The sequence below is a fragment of the Rhinatrema bivittatum genome, chromosome 4 (assembly GCF_901001135.1).
Source record: "Rhinatrema bivittatum chromosome 4, aRhiBiv1.1, whole genome shotgun sequence".
Classification (NCBI taxonomy): Eukaryota; Metazoa; Chordata; class Amphibia; order Gymnophiona; family Rhinatrematidae; genus Rhinatrema; species Rhinatrema bivittatum.
Window position 1 is genome coordinate 418394997 of NC_042618.1, and position 25398 is coordinate 418420394.

At 41.7% G+C, this 25398-nt stretch overlaps 2 protein-coding genes across 2 annotated transcripts in view; one reads left to right on the forward strand and one right to left on the reverse strand.

The window, feature by feature from the left end:
* The window catches only part of EEFSEC (eukaryotic elongation factor, selenocysteine-tRNA specific), a 379816-nt gene extending 376458 nt beyond the window's left edge, over window positions 1-3358 (reverse strand). Inside the window, exon 1 of the mRNA XM_029601306.1 lies at window positions 3282-3358. The gene's annotated coding sequence lies outside the window, so the exon portion shown is untranslated. The remainder of the gene's footprint in view (window positions 1-3281) is intronic.
* Window positions 3359-3451: 93 nt separating this feature from the next.
* RUVBL1 (RuvB like AAA ATPase 1) overlaps window positions 3452-25398 on the forward strand; it is a 45991-nt gene continuing 24044 nt past the window's right edge. The window contains exons 1-9 of the mRNA XM_029601307.1: window positions 3452-3746; window positions 4632-4718; window positions 5653-5785; window positions 9156-9307; window positions 9735-9824; window positions 10771-10920; window positions 13067-13130; window positions 13624-13822; window positions 20080-20182. Coding sequence (XP_029457167.1) covers window positions 3606-3746; window positions 4632-4718; window positions 5653-5785; window positions 9156-9307; window positions 9735-9824; window positions 10771-10920; window positions 13067-13130; window positions 13624-13822; window positions 20080-20182 — 1119 coding nt within the window. The 5' untranslated portion in view covers window positions 3452-3605. The remainder of the gene's footprint in view (window positions 3747-4631; window positions 4719-5652; window positions 5786-9155; window positions 9308-9734; window positions 9825-10770; window positions 10921-13066; window positions 13131-13623; window positions 13823-20079; window positions 20183-25398) is intronic.

Below are 25398 nucleotides of genomic sequence, written 5' to 3' on the forward strand. Positions count from 1 at the left end.
GCGGATCTGGAGGTGGGTCGAGGTCCAGCTCCTGAATAATATGGTGGATGAGTTCATCCAGCTCTTCCTTTTGAAAAATCCGTAGGGCTCGAGGGTCGTCCCCCTCCGTATGTCCATCCGGATGCGCCTCCGGGGGCTCCGGGGAGACGTCTCTCACCGGCGAAGCCGCCCCCATGGTACGCCGGGGTGGCATGGGAGAGGGACCCGGCAGGGATCCAGGCGTAACGGACGAGGCGGTGAGACCAACAGCAAGTTTAGGAACCTTGGGGGGAGGGGCCCCCAGGGAATTAGGCACCTGCGCTCCCATACCCTGCAAATAAGCCATGTGCATTGCCAGAATAAAGTCAGGTGAGAAAAAACGGAGAGCTGATTGGAATCCCTGGGGGGGGACCGTCCTGGGAGCCCCGGTCGGGCAAACCTCCCGCCGGGGGCAAAGCCTGTTGAGAGCCAGTGCAACCAATCCTGTCTGCATCTGGGAGCGAGTCCATCTCACGCTGACCCCCTAAAATGGCCGCCGTTCCCACCAAAGGCGGCGTCGTGGCCGGCCCGCGCCACCCGGGCTGAGGAGGAGGCAGGTCCGAAATCGCACCGGAGGACTGCAGGGTGCCTTCCCCGTCGGGGAAGCACCGCTCACAAAGCCCCTCCCTCAGAAATTGATTCCCCGGCTCGCCGCAGGCCTCACACCTCGAGGACCGCGGCATGTCAGCACCGGGAAAAAGAAAAGCTTCGGGGGGGGGGGGGGGGCCAAAGACGAGCTAGTGCCGCGGGGGGGCCTGGAAATGGCTCTAACAACCCGCCGAAGGGGTCCAGTAACTGCGGGGGAAACCCCCGTTTCAGTTGAGCACACACCCACGGGCGGAGCTTGCGAACCGCGGGACCCCCAACGACGCGTGGAGCGGCCGGAACCACCGGCATCCACGGGGCACCACCAAAAAGAAGCAAACCTGTGGAGAAAGAAACTCAAAAAACTTCCACTTACCCCAACGGAAGATGAAAGGAGTACAGAATAGAGAAGGCAAAGCCACAGACACACGCCTCCTCAAAAATTGAAAACTTTTTTTTTTTTTTTTTAAACTTTAAGGATCCAAAATGAAGAGAAACATAAGACAGGGAAATACTGTGGAGAAAAAGAAAGAAATAACTAAAAATGAAGAAACCCTGTCAATCTGGGGGAGCTAGTGGATCCCCCCACTCGCATCTGCTGGAGTCAGAAGAATACTGGGCTCCAGCAGAGGGTGCACTACTCTATATGCTGACGCTCTCAAACTCTGTTCTGACTCCATCTGCTGGTCGGGGGATATAACCCACTGTCTGGACTGATCCAGGTACGTACAGGGAATGAAAGTTTGAAACTTCTAAACTCCTTTTTTTTTTTTTTTACTGAGCGCAGCAGCAGGTTAAAAAAAACCCTCTCGGCAGCCAGAGGGGGAACGAGGCCCGGAGAGCATCAGTCCCCACACCTGGAAGCGTCCACGGACTCAGGACTATGCAGGGAACCCCCTCCTGCAAAAGGGGCAAAGCCCCCCTGAGCCGGGCAAGAGCTGGGAGATGGACGTCTCCCACACAAAAACAGTAAAAGCACTAAAAGGCGGCAAACTTTCCTTCATAGATTTTTTTCCTTTGTTTCTAAAACTAGCGGGAATCAAAAGAACTACTTGCTTGAGCCGAAAAAGAAAGAAGAGGCTGACTAGCCTACAGCAGAGAACCGAAGGGGAGATGCTGCACCTGCTGGAGACAGATGAATACTGAAGGGGTAGAGGATAGGCTCTGTCCTGATATAGGGCATCCTTCAAGTTTTAGTCTGTCTCCACCTGCTGGAAAGGAGGCTCAACCCACTGTCTGGACTGATCCGGGTATGTACAGGAAAGGGGCTGTTTGAAGGGAAGAATCAGGTGCAGGAAGGGTTTTGAAGGTTGGATCAGCTGGAAAAGGATTGGCTATGTAGAAATGAGAGATGAAAGAATGAATGGAAAATGTAATAGAGGAGCTGGAGGGTGAGGAGGATTGGGGTATGCGAAAGAATGGGTGGAGGGGAGGCTGTAAGGTGGCAGAGGAGAGGATGGCAGAGGATCAAGTTGGGGTTGTAAGAAGAGCTTGGGAGAGGATTAGCTGGGGGATACAAAAAGGGCTGAAGGAGGTGAGCGAGCTGGAGAGGTGAGAGGAGCTGCGAGTGTATCAGCTGGAGGCTTGGAGATTGAGAGAGGGGTTATACTGGAAGGGAGGGGATGGTGAATGGGGATGGTGAATGAAGGAGGGAGTGGAGGCTAAGACAAAGGATTGCCTAGGGTGGAGGCTAAGAGAGGAGATTAGCTGGAGTACAATAAGGGTGAGAATGGAGCGATTGTTGGAGGGGGACCATACCCATGCAAATTTGTTTTGATTGTCCTTTCGGGTCATGTGAATTTTCAAGTGCTACAATGGGGTGACATTGGCTAAAAGTTTGGGAAGCCCTGATCTAAATACATTCTATTTTCTTGTTTTGGAACAAAAACTCTAGGTGTGGACTATTACTTTGGACTATATGAATTCCCCTTGGGTCTTCTAGCATAAGCTGTCCTCAAAGGATGAATCCTGACCTGGGTCTGCAGTCAGTTTTCCCAAACCTGCAGCACCCGAAGATAACCCTCTGTGAAGGGGGATGAGGGAGTACATTTAAAAAAATATATTTTTTTTCTGACCCAGCAACACAACCGGGCTTTAACTTTCTGCATTAACACATAGAGTAGTAGATAGCTCTTAAGTTTAACAGGATACCAATCAGGCCTGGCCGACGTGCCTATTTGATGTATAAGTGGCACCTAAAAAAAGTTATCCTGACAACAACTGTGGAAATCTTGATCAGACTATGCAGCACATAATAATACTTTGCTACAGACATAAGTTTGAGGACGATAACCTGGTGTTACATTTCCTTTCCAGCATTGCACTGGACTGGTTAAGGAATTTGGAATTAATATCAGGATGACATTCTATGGTCGTAAAGCCACGCCAAAGAAAGTCTTATGTCCTATATGTGCTCCTATTGAAGGTATTTTCCTCGAAAATAAAACACAGAAGAGTTCGTTCGAATGTCCAAATACCAGAAACTATTTTTTTGTGGGAGATTCTGGAACATGGAGGAAGGAATGCGTTTTACAGTTCCAATAAACTGCACTGCATCGTATAATACTTTCAAGAATGGCGCCAAAATTATTATTTTCATCAACAGTATAAGTCGATTTAACCACATGAGCATTCTCCAAGGCTTCGACAGATCAGGCGAGAGAAAGGTTTCATAGTACCTTAGAGACGCCGTTATAACCCACGCTCCCCGGTAACCATGGCGCGGCGGGGCAGTCAACCTGGTAACACAGGCGGAAATTGGTGGGCGGGTATCAAGCCTCTCTCAATGGATAGTTCCTCTACCCAATAGGAAGCACGATTGTTCCATTGCTACCCAATCTGAAACTTGCTGATAGGCGGGGGGAGGATGTTTCCGGGGTTAGGCCGGTTTCGAACATCTTGGTAACCCGCATGGTAACAGGCGTGTGGGAAAGTTTTTCTTGTGTGCACCGTTGCCATTGCTTCTGCCCCGCCGAGACTCTCATCCTCCTGAAGTCGCAACGATGAAGATTGAGGAAGTGAAGAGCACCACAAAGACGCAGCGCATCGCTGCCCACAGCCATGTGAAGGGACTGGGGCTGGACGAGAGCGGCCTGGCCAAGCAGGCGGCAGCCGGGCTGGTGGGACAGGAGAACGCCAGAGAGGTGATGATGGTGGCGGCGGGGGTTTACGTCTTTCTGTGGCCGGTTATTTCAGTAAGCAGGAGATCGGGGGAGGGGAAGGGAAGGTTGTCCCTACCATGGTTACTTTCACCCTGACATGCCGACGGCGTTCAGGCGCCTTATACAGGGACATTTTCGGATGTGTCATAAAGCCCCACTGACATTACTTATACTGCATACATCCACAATCAGAATGGTTGCGCTTCCAGCGTTACACTCTAACAAAACATACATATACCCTTTGGGATCCTGCTGGGTACTTGGATTGGCCACTGTTAAGAGACAGGATGCTGGGCTCGATAGATCTTGATCTGATCCACCATGGCACTTTTGTTGTTATGTTTAAAGATTTTGAGTACTGCTCTGAACTGAAAATTTGAAGTAGGTGTTTTGCAAATTAGGTGGATTTGGGGCCAAGGGTGTGGGCTCTCCACTAAAATATTCTATCCCTATTTGAACTGTTAAAAAGATCCTTAATCACTGTGAGAAGTTAAGTTATCTCCCACCCTCAGCCTCCTCCCTGTTTCAGTTTTCAAATCTCATTTATTTAACATGAATTAATGTGGTAATTATTGTTCTAGCCATGTACAGTTTCATCCTGACTCCCTTCCTTTTTTAATATTTATGGCAAAACATTTGCCCAATGTAAATATATTTCTTATTCTTGTATGAAGCACAATGGCCATCTTTCAAAAAAAATTTTCAGTGACACAGAATGGGAGAAACTTCTTTGCACGTTGGGCATCATGTACTTATGCTGAATTGTTTCAATATAATCATATTTACTTCTTTCTTGCCTGTCTTTTATTTTCCCTATTTGCTGAAATGGCAATTTCTAAAATAACAGCATAGTTGTTTATATTACAGGCTTGTGGTGTTATAGTGGAACTGATCAAAAGTAAGAAGATGGCTGGAAGAGCAGTGCTACTAGCAGGACCTCCTGGGACGGGCAAGGTGTTTATTTCCTTTCCTACTCTTTTACCCCCAGCATCCCAACGTCTTAAGGTTTTCTTGCTAATGAAGGGTATTTCTACCATGGTTCCCAAAAATCATGTGTATTAGAAATATTTAGAACTCCTTGTAATCTCACATGAAGGGCTCAATAAACTTGCAAGTTTCATAAGTGTAGAACTGTTTTGATATTCACATCATGTGACTGATTTGAAATGTAACACGGCAGGTGGAGTTGCCAATATGATGTGCATAGCAAAAACATGTACAAACTTAAAAATATAAATAATATGCTCTCTGTATTTGACTCTATAGGAAACTAGATATTTTATTACGAATACTTATTAAATGTAGCACAGTAATAGATATAGGTAAGCAGATTTTTAATTGTCCTAGTTCCAAGTTTAAAGTGAATACATAGATATAACATTTGATTATTCCTCTGAATTTATTCTGGTACTGTTGTTCATATGTCTTACCGCTGAAGACTGTACCTGCCTGTGAAGTGATATTGATGATGATCAGTTTGAGACTGTATGATACTCTTTAAGACCCTCAATTTTAAATCATAGGGATGGCAATTTTTAGAGCGTGTGGGAGGAGGATAAAGGTCCATGGGTACTCATGGGCTTGCAAGCAGATTTTTAAAAGGAAACTTCTAACATCTTTGGAGGGAGCCAGGGTAGTTGAAATTCCTTTGAAAATTGCCCCCAGTATTTTAACAGCATAAGGTAAGGAAGAAAGTTAATATCTAAACATTCAGGCAGTTTGCTGATAAAGTGACAGGAGATAGAACATATTTGCATTAATATAGGGGTCCTCAAGAGAGAAGCAGGAGGTTGAAACCACAGTGAAATGAATGTTAACTTTTTCTAATTTGCAGTACTGTAAAAGTGTTGAAACTGATCAAATATTTGAATTTCTCTTTAACCTGCAGACAGCCCTGGCTTTGGCTATTGCTCAGGAATTGGGCAGTAAAGTTCCCTTTTGTCCCATGGTTGGGAGTGAGGTCTATTCCACCGAAATCAAGAAAACAGAAGTACTGATGGAAAATTTCAGAAGAGCAATTGGTAAGAATCCAACAAAACAAAGTGGTTTTGTCTGGTATTATGCTTTTTTAGCTAAAAATGTGGCCAAGAGTCTACTATGCTTATATAGCTCACCAGAGGAGAAACACAGAATGTGACAACAGATTACTTATCTGTCCATGTTATCTTTCTACTGATTACCATAAACTCAGGGCCTGATTCATTAAGGTTTTTTCCCCGTAGTCACAGAATGGGAAAAAGCCTTAGTGAATTATGCCCTCAGTATGATCTCTGACTTTATCTTTGCTTCTCTGTAACGAAGGATCCTCTGTGCTTGTCTTATGCTTTCTTGAATCGTGATAGTCTTTTTGCAGCCACCATCTATACTAGGAGGTTGTTCTATGCATCCAGCACTTTTTTTATAAATGAATGTTTTCAGGAATAAGATAAGTAAATAATGTGTGAGATGCTTGCTTTTGAGTTTTAAAATACATGGAAAGAGAATATTTTAGGAGAAACATATTGTAAAGAATAATTTTACCTAAATACTAGTATTGGGGGGGAAAAAACACATGGTTTCTTTGTGTCTTTATGTGAGGTCATGGGGATATAGCATCCTGTGTAATATAGCTATAGTCCTGCTAGTGTATTATTTACCTCCTGATCACTGTATGTTGTATTGAGTCTTTCCTTTAAGTGCTTTGTAAAAGCCTTACTGAACAAAACTCTAATGAACTAGGTTTGTCTTGTACACTGGTCTGCTTGGTTTGCTGCTATACTATTAAGGTGTCATCGGCAATGCTTGTGTCATCTCTTCCTTTTTATTGTCCTTCCATTTGCTTTCAGAAAGTTACATTTTGTGTTTTTCCTACCAAAGAACTGAATACTTGTATTGTATTCTGATTTCAGACCCTTTGAGATTTTGCTAATGTGCATTGGAATATACAAAGTCCAGAGAGGAAGAGGGCTTATTTTACTTTAATCTTGTTTCTGTTTTAATTGGAAAAAAATTGCATTTGTAATGCAGATAAAAAATCATTATAATGTTACATCTTACTTTTAGATTCTATTCCTGCTGGCATGGACCAAGTAAATGAATTGGTTAAAATCTGGGCCTGTGCATTTATATTTCACTTAATTAGCAAGAGATACAATTATCTTATTTAAAATATTACTGTTCATCTTCATGGTTTTCATGTTATCACTGACTTTGGATAAGCATTTAGTAGCAACATAGTGAAGACAAATCTTTTTCTTCGTCCTAGAACCAAATGAGAGTGACCCTTCTATTGATTTTTGTAAAGAATGAGACTTTCAGTATTATCTAGTCTTTAAGTTCCTGTCAAGCCAGGGAGAGGGAGGACAGACTTGACCAGCAATGAAAAGAGAGGAGTCTGTGGTATTTCCTTGATGTGATGAAGTGCCCTGTCAGGGATTTGGAAATTTGACCCAGCAGATGAAACGTGTGTCAGCCACGTTGTCATTCCTAGAGATAACCAGAAGGGAGTTAAGTCATTGCTAACAGCCGACCACATTGTTAGCACTTCACATTCTCTGAATGTCAGCAATAGGGGTACGTCCAAAAAAATATTGGTTAGAGTGAAAGATGGAAAATTTTTTGTTATTTTTGTGGAGTTTTGTTTCATTCACCCGATGTAATTATGGTTTAGCATTTTAAGAGAACAACAGTTTACCTTTTTTTTTTCTTTCTACACGTAATGTTCTAAGATAATACTTCTGTGTTTGAAAATAATTATAAAACTGTATTACCAAACTCCAGTCATCTGAAAGTTAACAGACTGTCTCAGAGTTAATGACATTATTCTTTGAAGTTTTAAAGCAATGCAGTAAAATCTATGCTTGGTTTAGAAAGATTGGAAAATTGTCCCCATGAAAAAACTGATCTAGGCGATAGATTAGATTACAAAAGGGAACTAAATGTCATTGTTTCTAGAGTACTCTGAAAGACCAAAAACTGATCAGAAAACCTCAGGATCTTAGCAAGGATTAACAACTTGGAATCCTTGTAGACCAAGAAGAGTTACATTAACCAATCACTTGTACATTGCATGAATCCTTAAAAGGAAAGAAAGTTGCAGAATAAGGGAGAACTGCCAGTTTGCAATTTAGTAATCAAATAAATACTGATTGTTAAGCGCCCAACACGCTTTATGACGCTTACCCACGGACACAAGAACACTGTACTTAGATTTTGTAGAAAGTATGATTTTTATTGAGCAATATAAGTATTCTTGGGAGATGCCGGATACCCGTTCTCTGCCAAACTGACCACCAGCATCTTGTTTGTATACATGAACTGACCCTTCTTTTATAGGTAAAATACAATACAGTACTAGGTCAGAAATTCTTAAGTTGCATGACGAGCTGGAGTATCATTTACATAAGTTGTCATGTCAACAGCCTGACAGAATATCCCTACATTACCCTGACCAGTTCTCAAAGTTGGGGCCCATTTACCATCACTCTTTTAGATAATCCTTTGTTCTGTTAAAATCTTGCTGTTCAGGGCAATCATTACATCTTAGGCTGTGTTTACAGATGCCCCTGTTAATGTTGTCCCTATAACCAACATTCTAGCCTGAGGTTCTAACCATTGCCTTCTGCTCTTGTGACCCTATAATTAGGCATCACAAATTGTCGCCAGCTTCAACTGCTGTCCAGGTGTCCTTGGAATTCGTCCATGTCAGGCTCAGTAGGGCATTTAAAGTTCACATAGCCAGAAAGGCTAAGATAGCAGAGGATTCTGGGTCAGCTGCCGCCTCCATGTTGGTCTCAAGTTCAGGCACACATATCATGATCTAATCGGGAAGAATTTCTCTTTAGATAGATTTTCTTCTTTTCATTTTATTTAAAGATGATTATTCAAAGAATTAAAATATGTAAACCTTTTTTGCAAGGCAGACCCTTCATTTTACTTGTAAAAGCAACTAAAAAGATAACGTACTAAATTCTGTCTATAGTGATACAGCCTTTCTTCCACTCCTACCACCAGAAACAGGATAACCTAGAAGCGTTGGAAACCTTGATAACTTTGAGAAGTGAACGAACATCTTCTCCAAATGCTGTTTTTTAGGGCCAGCGGATTAACAGCCACTGCCTTCCCTCCCTCTCTGGGATTAAGCACATTGGCCTAACCTCAGCTAGCCCTGATGGACAGCAGAATCGAGTCTGAATTTACTGCATCATAGCACATAACTCATACTATAGATTTCACCCTTCCTGCTTTCACTTCACCGGTTTAAGATTTATGGCTTAGTGTGGTTTGCACACAAACTTGGTAATATACAATTGTAATTTAATTCTTACACTATGAAATAATATTTTATTACTGATATGTTTCTGAACAAGCAACAGAGTACATGGAATGCTGTAACTCGTGTAACCTTTTCAGGACTGAGAATTAAAGAGACAAAGGAAGTCTATGAAGGTGAAGTGACAGAATTAACTCCCTGTGAGACTGAGAATCCCATGGGAGGATATGGCAAAACAATCAGCCATGTGATTATAGGGCTGAAAACTGCCAAAGGTACCAAACAGTTAAAGGTATGTGTGTGTGTGTGAAGTTCTGTTCCTTGTCTCTGATGCTGACCATAGGATAAAGCTTTGCAAGAAGTTTAATAGCTTTTGAGTTTGTTTTGGGAAAAAAAGATTTGGATGCTTGTTGGATTTAGACAAGTTTTTTTGTTTAATTTTGGATTTTTCTGAAAATAAACTACATTTCCATAAACTTGAATCTACCATGACCTCTTTTTTTATTTTTCCACTTACCAAGTTTATTGCAACTATTTTGATATTTTTAGTATAGAAGATGTTTTGATGCTTTGTTTTCCATGTACACTGATAGTTTCTCATCGATGACAGCGTATGGGTTTTTTTTCAGCAACTACCCTTGACAAAGTTTATTTAAGTGTCTGACATCCATATAAAATCAGCCTTTGACCTGCAAATGTATATATATGTGTTCTTTCAGCTTGACCCCAGCATATTTGAAAGTTTGCAGAAGGAACGGGTAGAAGTAGGAGATGTGATTTACATTGAAGCAAACAGTGGAGCTGTGAAGGTAAGAATAAGAAACCTCTGTCTCAGCCTCATTAACAGGGTGGATCAGTGAATTCACTTGCCTTTTTAGCTTTCTCAGATTTACTGCAGTGTTTCTGTTGGGCTATCCTGGTGCAATATGTATTTGGCTTTAATATTTTTTTTCTAACCTTTTAAAGTGTTCATTTATGTTATTTCCTATTATGCACTCTGCTTCTATGATGGGGTGCCTCACAGACTATTTTGCCAAACTGCAGTTGTATAGAGAGCAAGATCAGAATGGGATATTGCCCTCAGTTTCCACTCCTTGGTGACAGGGAGAGCAAGAGCACTTGTGAGGGCTTAACTCCTTTTTTTTTTGTGATTTTTCTCTAGTATCCTGTATTTGTTTATTTACCTCTTTGGACCTGAAGCAAGAAAAACGTGAAAGATGACACAATTAAATATTAGAGGAGGGAGCTTTGCTCACCATAACTAGATCTTCTGTTCTCTGAAAGAACATTACATAGTTCCTTTAACACAGGTGCTCTCACCATTAGCTGTATGCTTGTGGAAGAAAATATAGTTAAGTGGTATTTCTTTCCCTATCCAATCTGACATTTAACTTGCCTTGACATTGATGAGCACAATTTCTAGCATCTTAGATAACTAGCCCATTTGCATATTAGTAAAACTACTTCACCTATCTTTAACTAATGATTTGGAAGTGTCTCTTTAACAGAAGAAAGGGGGAAAAAATCAGAGTAAAATGTTATTTTTGTTCCAGTAGAGCTAGAGCTTTGCGATAGGCAGATGGGCTACGTCTTTTGCCAAAGCAGAAAGGAGGGTCCGTTCTGAGTTGTCAGCAGAAGCTTGTCAGGACTGTAATTGTGAAGCAAGCCCTTTATCTTTATCAGCTACATATCAATCAGGGACTTGGCAGGGAAACTCACTCTGCACCTGTGCTCTCCCCTCCCTTTTTCCTACAGCGGCAAGGCAGGTGCGATACCTATGCCACAGAATTTGACCTTGAAGCTGAGGAGTATGTCCCCTTGCCCAAGGGTGATGTGCACAAGAAGAAGGAAATTATTCAGGATGTCACCTTACATGACTTGGATGTGGCCAATGCTAGACCACAGGTATTGAACCAGCTGGAGGAATTCTTAGAGCACATAAGGGGCTAAAATGTTCATGAGAGTGTATCATGAGCTACCTAATATGAAAGCCATATATTTTTAAAGGTAATGAGGCATTTTGGTGAGGTCAGCTTTAACTGCAAAATCAAGTGGCAAATTTTGGCAGCATTCAAGTTCTTTTCACTTATCTTTGGAATCTAAATACTTCTGAAAATGTGTTATGGTCATTTTAGTCAGTTACTAATTTGTCCGACACCATTTATTTATAGCTTTCATTTATTTAAAGCTTTCATTTATTTATCGCCTAAACAAAACAGCTCCAGGTGATTACATACTAAGCATACACGGACCCCCCCCTAGTATGGGCAGTATATAAGAACCTGTAAAATAAAATAAATAAATAGCAAATACAGGCAAATGAATCACCCATCAGTGCATCACAACACAGAAATAACCAGCAATTAAGACAATGACAGCATAAACATACCAACAAAATCAATAAAAATAACTTGGGGGGAGGCAGAACAAACCAACCTATCCACTTGCATTATGAATAGCCATGCTTTGCAGCGTTTTCTTCTCATTTCCAAGTTCTTTAGCCATTGAGATACATCGTGGTAGCCTCCTTAGTCTAGCTTCTGTGCAATTTAAGGAACATGAGAACTACAAAGCAGAACACTTCTTATATTGAGCAGAGACATGAAGCTGATGTTGGCAGTATTTTGCAGGGCATCATTTGTATGCCTCAGATTGCAAGCATGTGTGAACAAACTGTTTTGGAAATTCAGGATTGCTGTTCATTGCCTTGCTTATGTAACGGCAGTCGGTGTCCACTCTGAGTTACAGAACCAGAATGGCATGTGATTGATTGATTGTATTCTAGATATCTTAATTACCCGAATGCTTTATGAAAAGGAGGGGAGGGTAGAAAGCAGATGGCCTTATGAATAAACTCTCAAGCAGTGCCAGAACATTTGATGCCCCTCCCCCCAGCGGGTCACCATTTTTTAAAGCTTTGACATGTTAATTATGAATCAAAATAACACTATTTCTTATGCTGAAAAAAAAAGTGCAAAAAGTGGAATATAAAAATCGAAATAAATATTTGATTTTCCACCTTTCAGCAATTTTGCCATTTTTTATTTTTGACCCAGCAGCTTCCTCATGCTGCTTTGGATTTCTAGGTTGGTCAGAACGAGCCTCTGCTGGGCCTTTAGTACCTTTGCAGGAACTGTACCTGACCCATTTGGACCTGTTGTGAAGTATAATCTGCTGGGGTACATAATGAAATGTAGTAATGCCAACCTGTGTAATAAAATCTCCTACTCCCACATGAAAGTGATTTAGAAAATTTTAAAGCTGACAAAACATGAAAGTGCTTCTCCCCCCATTTTAGAAGAAAACTGTTTCGATCACTAATTTCAGATCCAGATCCATCTCAGCTTTAACCAGTATTTAAAATATGTATCTCAGAAGTTATGTTTATGCTGAGCCAATGTAGTAGTTGAGGGAAGAGGGCACTAAGCAACAATGACAGTTGAGCCACTCATTGCCACTCACTTCTCAATCCAGTGTACAATCACCCCAAGTCTGGCCAGTATCTGTTGGACTCAGGAGCTGAACCCAGGTCTCCTATATGAGCACCATCACCATTGAGCTATGGGGGTTAGCATGGCTTTTATATTTTATAACCTTTCCAGATTGCTTTTCAAATTTGAGTAAATATTATGTAATTTCATTTTTACACTTTTCCAACAAAATTGGATTTAATAGGCTAACATCAATTCATCAAAAGATCCCTGAACATTATAAGTTTGAAGTGAAGGAAAGCTGAAGCATGTTTAAACTGAATCCGTGGACTGTGCAACACACAGGGAACAAATAACATTCTGACAGTTAACTTGGTGCTGGAGATAGTGTTATCAGTTTTGTTTCAGGTTGCTGTTCAGTTGCTAATAGCAGAACCATTCCGGTTTTGATGCATTTATAATCTGTGAGAACTAGAAGAAACCAAACAAACATTCTTAAAAACCTGCAAATCTTTTTAGTAAAAGTTGTCAAATTGAAAATGAAGGATCTTAAATGTATGTATAAAGCAGGGAGTAAGATCATGTGACCTGCCACTGACATAAGCTATTCTGTTTTCTAGGGTGGACAGGATATCCTTTCCATGATGGGACAGTTAATGAAACCTAAGAAAACGGAAATCACAGGTACACCATGTTCATTTGAAGATGAGTACCTCATTGTGACATCCCTGGCTTTTGCTCTGAGTGTGCTGCTTTGCAGGAACTGTACCTGACCCATTTGGGTTTGTTGTGAAGTATAATCTGCTGGGGTACATGATGAAATGTAGTAATGCCAACCTGCGTAATAAAATCTCCTACTCCCAGATGAAAGTGATTTAGAAAATTTTAAAGCTGACAAAACATGAAAGTGTTTCTCCCCCCTTTTTAGAAGAAAACTCTGTTTTGATCACTAATTTCAGATCCAGATTATCTCAGCTTTAACCAGTATTTAAAATATGTATCTCAGAAGTTATATGTTTATGCTGAATTATGCTGAGCCAATGTAGTTGAGGGAAGAGGGCACTAAGCAACTTATATGGCCCTTTCAGACAATGTAGATTTGCGAGATGGCATATCTGCCCAGGACATGTAAATGGCCACACAAGAGGTTTCTGATTTTTCATTTCTTGTTTTTCAGACAAGCTTCGAGGAGAAATCAACAAGGTAGTGAATAAATATATTGACCAGGGCATTGCTGAACTGGTGCCAGGGGTGCTGTTTATTGATGAGGTTCACATGCTGGATATAGAGTGTTTCACGTATTTGCACCGAGCTCTTGAATCATCAATTGCTCCCATTGTCATCTTTGCTACCAACCGAGGCAACTGTGTTATCAGGTACAGAGTTGAAAATTGCATTTGTGTCTTGTGGTTTATTTATCTCAAGTCATTTGCTATTAAAGGGCCAAGATTTGGGGTACTGTCTGTTTTCTCTTTTGGTGCCAACATGTGCTCATGCAGTCCTAAGCAGCAGAAGAAATAGCTGTACTGGAATACCATTTCTGGCTGTAGGGACTGGGTTGGGACCCATTCTCGTTTTATAGGAAAACTGGTTTTATAAAATCATCATATCTGTGTCTGGTTATTCCCCCTGTAAGTGTGCCCCCCTCTCTCCCAGACTCACACTTTCTATGGTATTCCTCCCTGTCTTTTTCTTTCCTGGAGAGAATCGTATCAAGTTCAGTGCAGTTAATTTCAGAGAGATCAGAGCACATTATGAAAGATTTTGAAAGTTCCCTGCCAATTGTTAGTAGTCATAACATGCAAATTTTGAGACCATAGAAAGAGATTAGGCATCATGAGATGTTTATACATCTTTTTGTTTAACTTTGAGGCAGAGGGTGCTGATTTTGTTCTAATACTTTTATTTTCCACAACTTCTATGTCTCTACAAAAGCTGCTGTCTGGTGCCTCTTTGTCCCTTGACAGCTAATTTAATGTAACAGGTGAAAGCAGCAGAGCATTGCAGGAAAGGGTGAATGACTGGGAGGATTTACTGTCGCAATCCATGCACAGGGAATCTTAGAAAGCTGCCTTCTCCTCCTGTCCTGTGTTTTTTCTTCCATGGTCCTGGTACTCGCGGCACTGTGTGGTCACTTCTGGAAGTAGCCTATGATTAAACGAAGGGCACTGCTTCTGATATGTTCAGCTTCATTCTGTGGGGAGAAAGACTAAAAGACCTTTTAAAAGATGTGGCCCTTGAAGTTGCTTCTTTAAGGACAGGATGTAAGACTTCAGGTGTCTTCCTTGCATTTGAAGAGCTGTGGCTGGGGAAGACTTCAGCTTTTTGTCGCTGCTTTTCTGCCCTGATTGGTGTAGTGCATAGGCAATCATAATCTGAATATACGCAATGCCTCTTGTCCCAGTGGGATTCTCCCACTCTGCAAGCTGCCCAGCAACAAGCATACAGGAACTGTAGTTTAGCCATATCACCAGGATAAATGGTATGTTATGTTATACTTGTAGACCCCTTCCCTCAAACAGACATTTGACCTGAGTGGTTTACAGCAGTAGTGGTCAAAATACAACATAATCTAATGATACAACATAAGTGTAAAATACAAAAATAAATCAAGCTATAAAATATATCTGTAATGTATAAATACATCAGTGAATCACAATTCAGTAGTAATGATACAAAACAATGCCTTCCTGCTCATCCAAGCAGTGCTATGAGAAATTCAGGAATAATCTAGTGATCAGAACCATTGTGGTTGTGCCCTGCAGCATGAGAAGTACAAATCACATTAGGATTCTGTGTGGCAGGCTTGGTCAAGCTGAAATCTGTAATAGACTTCCTGACATTTTTTTCCTGGAAGTTTTAAACGTTTCCTTTTGAACTGAGACACCAGCAAAATTTTGGTGAGTGTGCAGAAAGAAAAGGAAAAATCCCCTCATGTAACTTTTTTTTTTTTTTTTTTTTTTTTTGCAAAGTCTGGAAATGTTTTACAGCTGAATTGCCCTGCCTTCCCATGTAGGTATTCGGCAAATTCTTCTCACTCAGCTTGGAGTTTATGAAAACAAATTGTAGGAAACAAATTTTTATTACAAACCATCACAGAGACATTCATTGCTTATAAATTTTAATCATGTTATCTCAGCTTCCTGCAGGAAGTTTTAGGCAATTTTTTGACCACCTGCTTCCCTTAAAAACAAATGAGGGAGTTTTCCCTGTACTCTTAATAGGGAAAATGACCCCTCCCCAAACCACACCCCCTAAAGCCCAATTACACAGCAGAAAAATAATTGTAGATGTTCACTGAGGCTGTCTGTAACTAATCCATTTTCATTTTGAATTTTTTGGGATTGGACAAAGTAAGAATGAGTACAAAACTTATCCAAACATTTTTTGGGTTGATAGCGGTCTCATCTGAAAATTTTTGCATTCTTATTATCTCTTGATGTAGATTTCATGTAAAACTTCTCTGGGGTGTGTAGCAGAGCGGGATATGGGTAAGCAAAGGCAGAGAGCACATGTAGTCTTACATGTTTGTCTGGTTTCAGAGTAGCTATGAACAGTTCTGCCTGAGGAATCCACCTGCAGGAGAAGCTCAGTCCCTTGGATAGTGATTCATATTTGTCCTTGGGTCTGTATTTTCACAAATTGAAAGTAGAGTGCCATCTACTGGTAAATATTTCCATATCATTAAGAGAGCATATTTTTTTCCCTGAATAACATTTAGTATTTGTATTTATTGTATTGAACTTTTGGCTATTGTATTCAGTGACGCTTTAGTTCTGTTCTGCACTCATCTATTAAAGGTTCCTGACACTTCTGGTTTGAATGGGAATTGAGAGCTCACTCAGTTAATTCTGCCAGCATAATCATATAAATATACATTTCAAAAATGAACAATAATAAAATAAAAATAATAAATAAAACAATGTAAAACAATTAAAAACCATAAAATACATGGATTCATCTGCACCACTTAAAAGCCCTGGAGATGTGAACAGCGAGAGGTCTCTGCAGGGTGATTTTCACCTTACAGTTGCTCGGTTGGGTCATAAATGTATAGAAGAGTCATTTGGAGCCAACTCAGTCGTTGGCTTACCTAGGGGCCCATTTCGAAACTCAGCAAGGCAGAGTCTTCCTGGCAGCGGACTGGGTGATGAAGTTGCAGTCTCAGGTGAAGCGTTTTCTTCGTCTGGCGGTGCCCACGGTGTGGGACTATTACAAGTCCTGGGGTCCATGATATCCACGTTGGACTTGGCTCCGTGGGTGTTTGCGCATATGAGACCTCTTCAATATGCACTGTTGTCCAGGTGGAGACCCTGTTCAGAGGAGTTTAATCTTCTCTTGCCTCTGCTGCAGGAGTCCAGGTCCAGTCTCTCATGGTGGGTGTCTCATCCCAATTTAGAGAAGGCGATGGACCTGGAGCCTCCGGAGTGGGTGGTGATTTCCAAGGATGCACGTCTCTCAGGCTGGGGAGCAGTGTGCTTGGACAGGTTGGCGCAAAGTCTGTGGCAGCGAAAGGAGAAGTTCTGGTCCATCAATCATCTAGAGACAAGGGCGGTCCGTCGAGCCCTGGAGGTTTTTCTGCCCCTTTTTATTTATTTTATTTAAACATTTTTATATACTGACCTTCCTCACAAGATATCAAGTCTGTTAACAGTACAGAAAATAATTATCAGTACCTAAAATACATCTCAAATTAAATTACAATAAACTAAATAAAATACTCTAAAATCATAGCTACCATATAAAACCAATATCAAATTTAAAAATCCTCATTTGATACACAATAAAACAATCCTAAAATAATACTACAACCCACATTATTCATTTTTCAACCTACAATTTTTATATATTATATCTAAAACTAAATCATAATAAATCACTAATTCAGCCCCCTTTCCCCAACTAAGGGATTCTAACCTATCCTTCCTGACTCCCATAATTATTTCCAAAATCTTCTATCCTGTAGTTTTTCAAAAACAGTAGTCATAATGAAGGACTGTGACTATAATTAACTGCTAATTTCATTTGATTCATTAAAAGCCTGTTCGAATAACCAGGTCTTTAAGAGTTTTTTGAACTTCTGGATGCATGATTCTGATCATGACCCCTTGTCGGAGGTCGAATGGTTTGGGTGTTCTCAGACAACGCCACGGTTGTGGCATAAATCAGTCGGCAGGGCAGCACGAAGAGCCATGCAGTGGCGCTGGAGGCCCAGGGATTGTTTACCTGGGCGGAGCGTAAACTTGAAGGTCTAGCCGCATCGCACATAGCAAGACAATGTGTGGGCGGACTTCCTCAGCAGATGACAGCTGGATCCAGGGGAGTGGGAGTTATCCCCAATTGGATCTGTTGGCAACACGCATCAACTCAAAGATGGAGAGATTTTTCAGTCATCGAAAGGAAGTCTGGTCGGTGGGCCTCAATGCTCTGGTGTGCCCTTGGCCGACGGGAATCCTTCTGTACGTTTTTCCTCCTTGGCCTCTCATAGGTCGGGTCCTCAGGCGCTTAAGAGTCTCATCCCGGAAGCATAGTTCTGGTAGCACCGGAATGACCGCGGAGACCGTGGTTCGCAGATCTAGTACGGCTCTCAGTGGAAGACCCTCTTAGACTGGCTCATCTCCCAGGGTGGCTGTATCAGGGGCCCATATTTTCAGTTCGGGAGGATCGCTTTTGTCTCGTAGAATGGCTTTTGAGAGGAGGAGCCTACGCTTGAAGGCTTACTCTGAACAAGTCATCACCATGCTTCTTCAGTCCAGAAGACCGGTGACTTCTATGGCTTATGTTAGGGTCTGGAAACTGAAGGGTGGTGTCTTCAGCGTTGCCTTAATCCTCTCATGGTGGAGGTGTCGCATGTGTTAGACTTCCTGCAGCAGGGGTTGTCCAAGGGTTTGACATACAACTCGCTTTGTGTGCAGATGGCTGCCTTGGGAGCACTCAGAGGCAGGTTTCAGGGTAGGACTCTGTCCACTCATCTGAATGTTGTTAGGTTCCTCAAGTGGGTTAAACTGTTATGTCCTCCGATGTGAAAGCTTTGTCTGGATTGGAGTCTCAACCTGGTTCTTCATGTCCTCTGCGGACCTCCTTTTGAGCCTTTGCGAAGAGCGACCCAGAAAGATTTGACGCTGAAAACGTTTTTTCTGGTGGCAGTTTGTTCAGCTAGAAGGATTTTGGAGCTACAAGCCCTGTCGTGTAGGGACCTGTTTTTGCAAATTTCCAGGGACGGAGTCTCGTTGAGAACAGTACCTTCATTTTTTCCTCAGGTGGTGTATTCCTTTCATATCAATCAGACTGTAGAACTTCCGGGATTTCTGGAGTGATCAAAAGATTCTTCTCGGGATAGAGAATTACATCTTCTGGATGTACAGCGGACTCTTCTCCGATATTTAGAAGTTACTAATGCGTTTCGTCGCTCAGATCATCTGTTTGTTCTCTTCAGTGGGGTGAAGAAAGGGGAAAGGCCTCTAAGGCTACCATATCTTGTTGGCTTAGAGAGGCCATTTGTTCTGCTTACCTTTTTGTAAGAGGCGGCAGATCCCTGTGGGTTTGAGGGCACAGGCCGTGTCCTGGGCTGAGTGTCAGCTACTGTCACCACTGTCTGAGGCGTATCATCTTTCCTTACCTCTGCAGGAGGAATCCAGATCCAGTCTCTCGTGGTGGCTATATCGCTACAATTTAGAAAAGGGAGTAGACCTGGAGATTCCAGACTGGGTGGTGGTGATCATCAATGCCAGCCTGAAAGGTTGGGGGGAAGGTCTGTCAGGGACGGAAGGCGCAAGGACTGTGGGCGCCAGCAGAAGCAGCCTAGTCTATCAATCACCTGGAAACGAGGGTGGTGCGCAGAGCGTTGTCATTCCTTCCTAAGGTTTGTGGGAAGATGGTGAGGATGATCTTGGATAATGCAACGATGGTGGCAAACATCAATAATCGGGAAGGGACGAAGAGTCACAAGGTAACCCTGGAGGCTCGGTTGCTGTTTGCCTGTTGATGTCAGATGACGTCGCCCATCTTGTGTGACTGTTATGTGATGCTTGTTCACAGAGAATAGGTAATACAGACAAGCTGAGGTCAGCATAGATGTGGGGTGACATTAGCAAGCCTGTTAATCTTTGTCTCCATCTTCTGGTCGGTGGGTCTGACAACTCAAGGAAAGGAAATTACCAAGTAAGATTAAATTTCTCCTTCCTACTTCTGTGATTAGGGTACAAGATGAGGTTTTACAGGTATAATACTGAATCTTTTATGTCTGGTATTTTTGCACTTTCATGCTCTTTTCACATTTTAACATTCACATTTCTATATAGTTTATTTATAGAATACATTTGCTTTTTTCTTCTTTGTTGTAAATGGAGTGAAGGAGTAGTCTAGGGTTTAGAGCAGCAGACTAAGAATCGGGGAAAGCTAGGATTCAATTCCTGCTTCTCCCAGTGATGCTTCTTGTGACCTTGTGCATCTTCCATTGCCTCAGCGGGACAGGAAAATACCTCCGATACATTAATGTAACTCATCAAGCTTGATTTTGGAAAAAGGTGAATAATTAAGCCTGAAATCCAAATCCTAAATCTTTTTGCCAAAATGTGTGGTTACATACATATTTAAACTGCTGATGAACGTTTTGTTCTCTGTATGTTTCCAGAGGCACAGAGGACATAGTATCTCCTCATGGGATACCCCTGGATCTTCTGGACAGAGTGATGATTATTAGAACCATGTTGTACACACCACAAGAAATGAAGCAGGTAGGTGGCACGGAATAGAAACTTAAGACATTGATTTCTTACAAACATGATCCCAGCAGGACTTTTGTAGTTTGGGCAGCACATTTCTGGTTATCTGTATACCAGTTTCATTTTACAGGTTTACATAGAAAAAACACTTCTCAGCTGTTTAAGGGATGTAGCAGTTTGATACAAACTTTCATGAAATGTCATGAATTTCGACTCAAAAAATAAAGGGGCAGATTTTTAAAAGGTTTACGTGCGTAACCCCGAAAACCCGCTCCTGCGCGCGCCGAGCCTATTTTGCTTAGGCCCAGCAACGCGCGCAAGCCCCGGGACATGTGTAAGTCCCAGGGCTTGAAAAAATGGGTGGGGTGTGGCCAGAGGCCTCTCCACTGCTGCTGGGCCCGGGGATCGCGCACCAGCACTTGGCTGGCGCGCGCAACTTACGCCTGCCCAGAGGCAGGCATAAATAAATATAAAGGGGGGAGATTTAGGTAGGGCTGGGGGGTGGGTTAGATTGGGGAAGGTGGGGGGCAACGGGGGAAGCCATCGAAGCTCCCCTAGGGCTCGGCATGCGCAAGGTGCACAGGTGTGCACACCCTTGCGCGCGCCGACCCCAGATTTTATAACATGCGTGCGGCTGCGCGCGCATATTATAAAATCGGGCGTAGGATTGTGCACGCCGGGTTGCACGCACAAATCTACGCCCACGTGTACCTATTTAAATCTGGCTCAAAGTATAAAGAATGAAATGCAATCTGTGAAACCAGTGGTCCTGATGTGAAGTCTTACTCAGTGGCCAGAATGCTTGAGGACAATGCACATGCTCGGGATGCTGTAATAAAATAGAAGGAAAACTGTAGCTGGAAAACCAAGGCCATCTGCTTTTTTCTAAAGACCGTAACATAGCGCAAGAAGGATAAACCTTTTTAAATCCACAGGGAAGAAATCAAATGTGAATTATAGCCCGGAAAGATTTTCCTTTTGCTGTAAATCACACAGATCAACCCACTGTATCAAGAAATGTGATCACATGCATAGACCCTTCTTTCCCCCTCCCCCACTTGTTAGACAGACATTTGGACAGTTTCATTGTGCAGGTTGTAAGTGAGGGGAATTGTGATTTCATTCAAATGTTGCATTTATCCTTACCACTCATAAGGGAATTTATACGCTCACCTGTCCAAAAAGGACAGATTTCAACTGGGCAGACTGGATGGTTCATTTTGGTCTTTCTCTGCTGCCATTTACCACGTTAAGGTTGTTGAGAATCCAGCATTATTTATTTATTTATTTGCTTTTATGTACCAACTTTCAAACATGGGTATCACATTGGTTTACATGAGAACTTGAGTGATAATGTGACAATTGTTTAAATCTAGCGCGGCCATTTTTGAAAACAATTTCAGTCTGAACCCGACTACACTAGAAGAAGGTTTCTCTATAAAGTAGTCCGCCCTGAAGCAGCGTTTTTTGCGAAACGCCGGCCGCGTTGGCGGCGGTTTTCAGACCCTTCGGGTCCTATACGGCAGCACAAAGTGAACAAATTACCTGCAATGCTAGTGATCATCAAATTCATTGAATTAAGATAAGTGTTATGCCGTATATTAACATTGTTGGGAAAAAGACTTTATGAGAAGAGACGGGGTGAATTATACCGTCCGTCCTGCTATTAATTATAAGACTGAAATTTCAATGTTCAAGTTGCATCACATTTATGGTTGAATAAGATTCTGCCACAAATTTTGAGGCATTCTGAGGCACAAAGCGATTGAATTAGCTTGTAACAGCTTTACCAGCTTATTTTTGTGGTTTACATATTGAGTCATTCAGCAATTAATTTAAGATCATCGAGTTGTTGGAACATTAACATTGTTACTTTACTGGGACAATTGAACATAGTAAGATTACAACTATTTGTTGATGGAGTAAAAGAATCGCTACTTCATCTTCCTAAAGTTACAAAGTTGCCAAACAACAACATCATGTTTTTACTCTTTGAAATGTGTCAGTTCATTTAAATCTTTAAACAAGAGGAAACATTGAATGATTCATATCAATTCCATTGACAATTGAAAAAAGTGTTCAAACAATTTACCTAAAATTAACCGCACTGTTGCCTCATTCGTGTCAATTTTAAAAAAATTAAAAATCAAAACAAAAAGATAGTATGCTTTATAGCAACTGTTCACAATTAAAATAATTTTATAAAATTAATAAATTTATATTAGAGATTACAAGACCGATGATTGGACCTATTGGCCACAGAAGTTTCTGTTAATTCAGATCTCTTGCCAAAACTGAGGTCTTATCTCTATAGTTAGATCTATATACAGTTTATTTCCAATATACATCATGATCAACTTGTTACATATTCTATACAGCTAGTCATTATTTTTCTCATAACATTTTAACAAAACATTGACTGACAAACACTATTTAGTTTCTTGGCATTATTGTTGTTATTATCATGATTCAGTGTCACGTGACTACGCATTCACATCCTTTCTTGTTCTGCCATCACATTAACCAGTGATCAGGTAGTTTTAACAGTGCTCTGTGACAACTTAATGTGTTCTGATACCACTGATATTCCAACTGTTTCCCTCAGTGCTCAATCCCTTCTTACTATATGTTAAATTTTTATTGTAAAAGCTAAATCTATAAAATGGCTAAACCTTTTGTAGCTTGTGTGTATATACTAGTGGATTATAGTGCATTTCACAAGGGTCCTTTAATACACATTCAGTTGTGTATTCTTTCTTATTTGGACTGGTGACTCAGAGGTGTTCGGTGTTACTCCCTCGCCCTTCACATAATGACTTTCAGATACGCTAAGAAACTCAGTGTCTATCATTTTCATTGCATTTTGCTTTTAAATTTCTATTGTGGTGATACTTATAAATAGAGAGAGATTTTGATGGCATTGGGCAATATTTTTTTTTTTTTTTCTGGTTTCATGTTGTCTGCGGGCCCAGTGTATAGCTGTTTGGACATATATGCGTGTCTGCATAGTCCTCTTATCTAGAATATGAATTTCTCTTAGTGTACGTGTGTGATTTTCAAGTATAATTCATGCTTCCTGTGGCATCAGTCTGGACACTCTCATAAACTATTGCCGTAGGTTATTAAATGATTAAAGATCTAATTTATTAACTGTCCATTTTCACTTTCAAATGGAGGCAGCATGAATGAGAAACCCATGTGGCATTTACAAATCTGTTATGAAATCACATATAAGTTGTTCCCAATAACCAGGGTGTAATGCTATCGTTAATTGTTGTTTGACATTAGTCCTTCATAGCCTACAGATATCTCTCCTCCGAGAAGGTTATGGAGGAAGGTGTTTTCTATCTGATGCCATTTTGTCTCTCAAAGATTAATTATGAGTGAACAGTGCACATTATAAGTTAAATGCAATGTTAATTTTGGTCTCCGGGCAATCACAGTGGCTGAAGTGCATGTCATTAAATGTCTCATTATACTGAATTTTCTGTACAGTTGGTTTTGGGTTTTGTTTTTTTTTTGGTAATTTCGTTTATATTGAACTAGCACAGATACTACATAAATATTGAGTGCAACACTTCACAAAAGACAGCAGAAACAAAACAGTAATCCAATTTACAATTTTCAAAAATTATTTCCACAATAACCCCCTCTTACCATCCCAACCCCCCCCCCCCCCCCCCATTCCACCTCTATAAATTACTCATAGAAATATATTGTTCAGGTGTTATCATAACACCAATTAACAAATGGATCCCAAACTTTGAAAAAAAAAAAATTTGCAGAGAGTCCTTGCATTGGGGCTGTTAATTTCCCCACATAAAACACGTGTTTAGTTAGGGTCGACAATGATGGTACATGTACTCTCCTCCAACGGACTACAATCTCACATTTAGCAGCAAAAACAATTAGAGACAGTAATTTTCCTATTTGTTTGTTTTTTTTGTTGTTTTTTTTTTTTACTGATAATTCAGTAGGGAAAAGAGAGAGAAGAAAAAACTTGGGATCCATAAGAACATGGGTCAGACCACAGGTCCATCAAGCCCAGCATCCTGTTTCCAACTGTGGCCAAGTCTGGCCAGATTGCTGCAGGAGACCAGGGACCTTCTAAAAACAAAATGCATTGGTGGCAGTGGGAAGGCGCTCTTCTCCCACCCGTCTGCCCTGGTGGCAATGTGAGATACAACTGCCCCCCCTCTCTCCTCGGATCCCCTCACTCACCTGCTCATTCAGTTAAACAGGAGGAGGAGACGGCCAGCCTTTTGGCATTTCTGGCGGTGCTGCCTTCTCTCCTGCTGGGCCCAAGCATCGCGCTTGAAACCAAGAGGACCCAGCAGGAAAGAAGAAAGAGACCTCGGAGGCCCTGCAAGGCTGGTTGCCGCCTCCTCCTGTTTAACTGAATGAGTGGGTAGGTGAGTGTGGAAATCGGGGGAAGGGATTCCAGAGTGACGGGCAGCAGAGCGAGATGGATTGGACTCTTATCTTGTGGGGGAGGGAGGAAGTGAATCTACTGGGGAAAGGGAGGGAGAGACAGTGAACTGGAGTTGGGGCAGGGAAGGGAGAGAGGGAGTAAAATGGAGATTGCAGGGAGAGGGAGGGGCAGAGTGACCTAAGGAAGGGAGAGACAAAGTGAACAAGGAATGGGAGTGAGGGAGGGAGTAAACAGGAGATTGTGGGGGAAGAAAGGGACAGAGTGAACTGGGGATTCGAGGGGAGGGAGAGAAATGGAATAGGGGCAAGAGTGAAGTGTGAGATATTCGTGGGTAGAGAGGGAGTGAAACAGGGTTTGTGATGGGGAGGGAACCAGGATGAATAGGGTGGGGGGCGAGAAAGTGAAAAGGAGAGATTGAGGGATGAAACGGGCTTTTGAAGCCCTATCCTCAATACTTTTTTTCCACCCCTATCCCTAATATTTCCTTGCTTCCCAGCCTTCCCATCCCTGATCCTTCCTTAAATATCCCATCATGGATGAGAGCAGGTGCAGGGGAGATACGATACAGACCTTCAGATACCTGAAATGGTTTAATGATGCACATTTCCTTTGGAAAGGAAACAGTAGAACTGGGGGTCATAAATGAAACTCCAGGGACGACGACGACAGAATCAACATGAGGAAATATTTCTTCACGGAGAGGGTGGTAGAGGCTTGGAATGCCCTTCCACAAGAGGTGGTGAAGAAGATCAAAGGAGCATGGGATAAACACTGTGAATCCCTAAAGGCTAGAGGA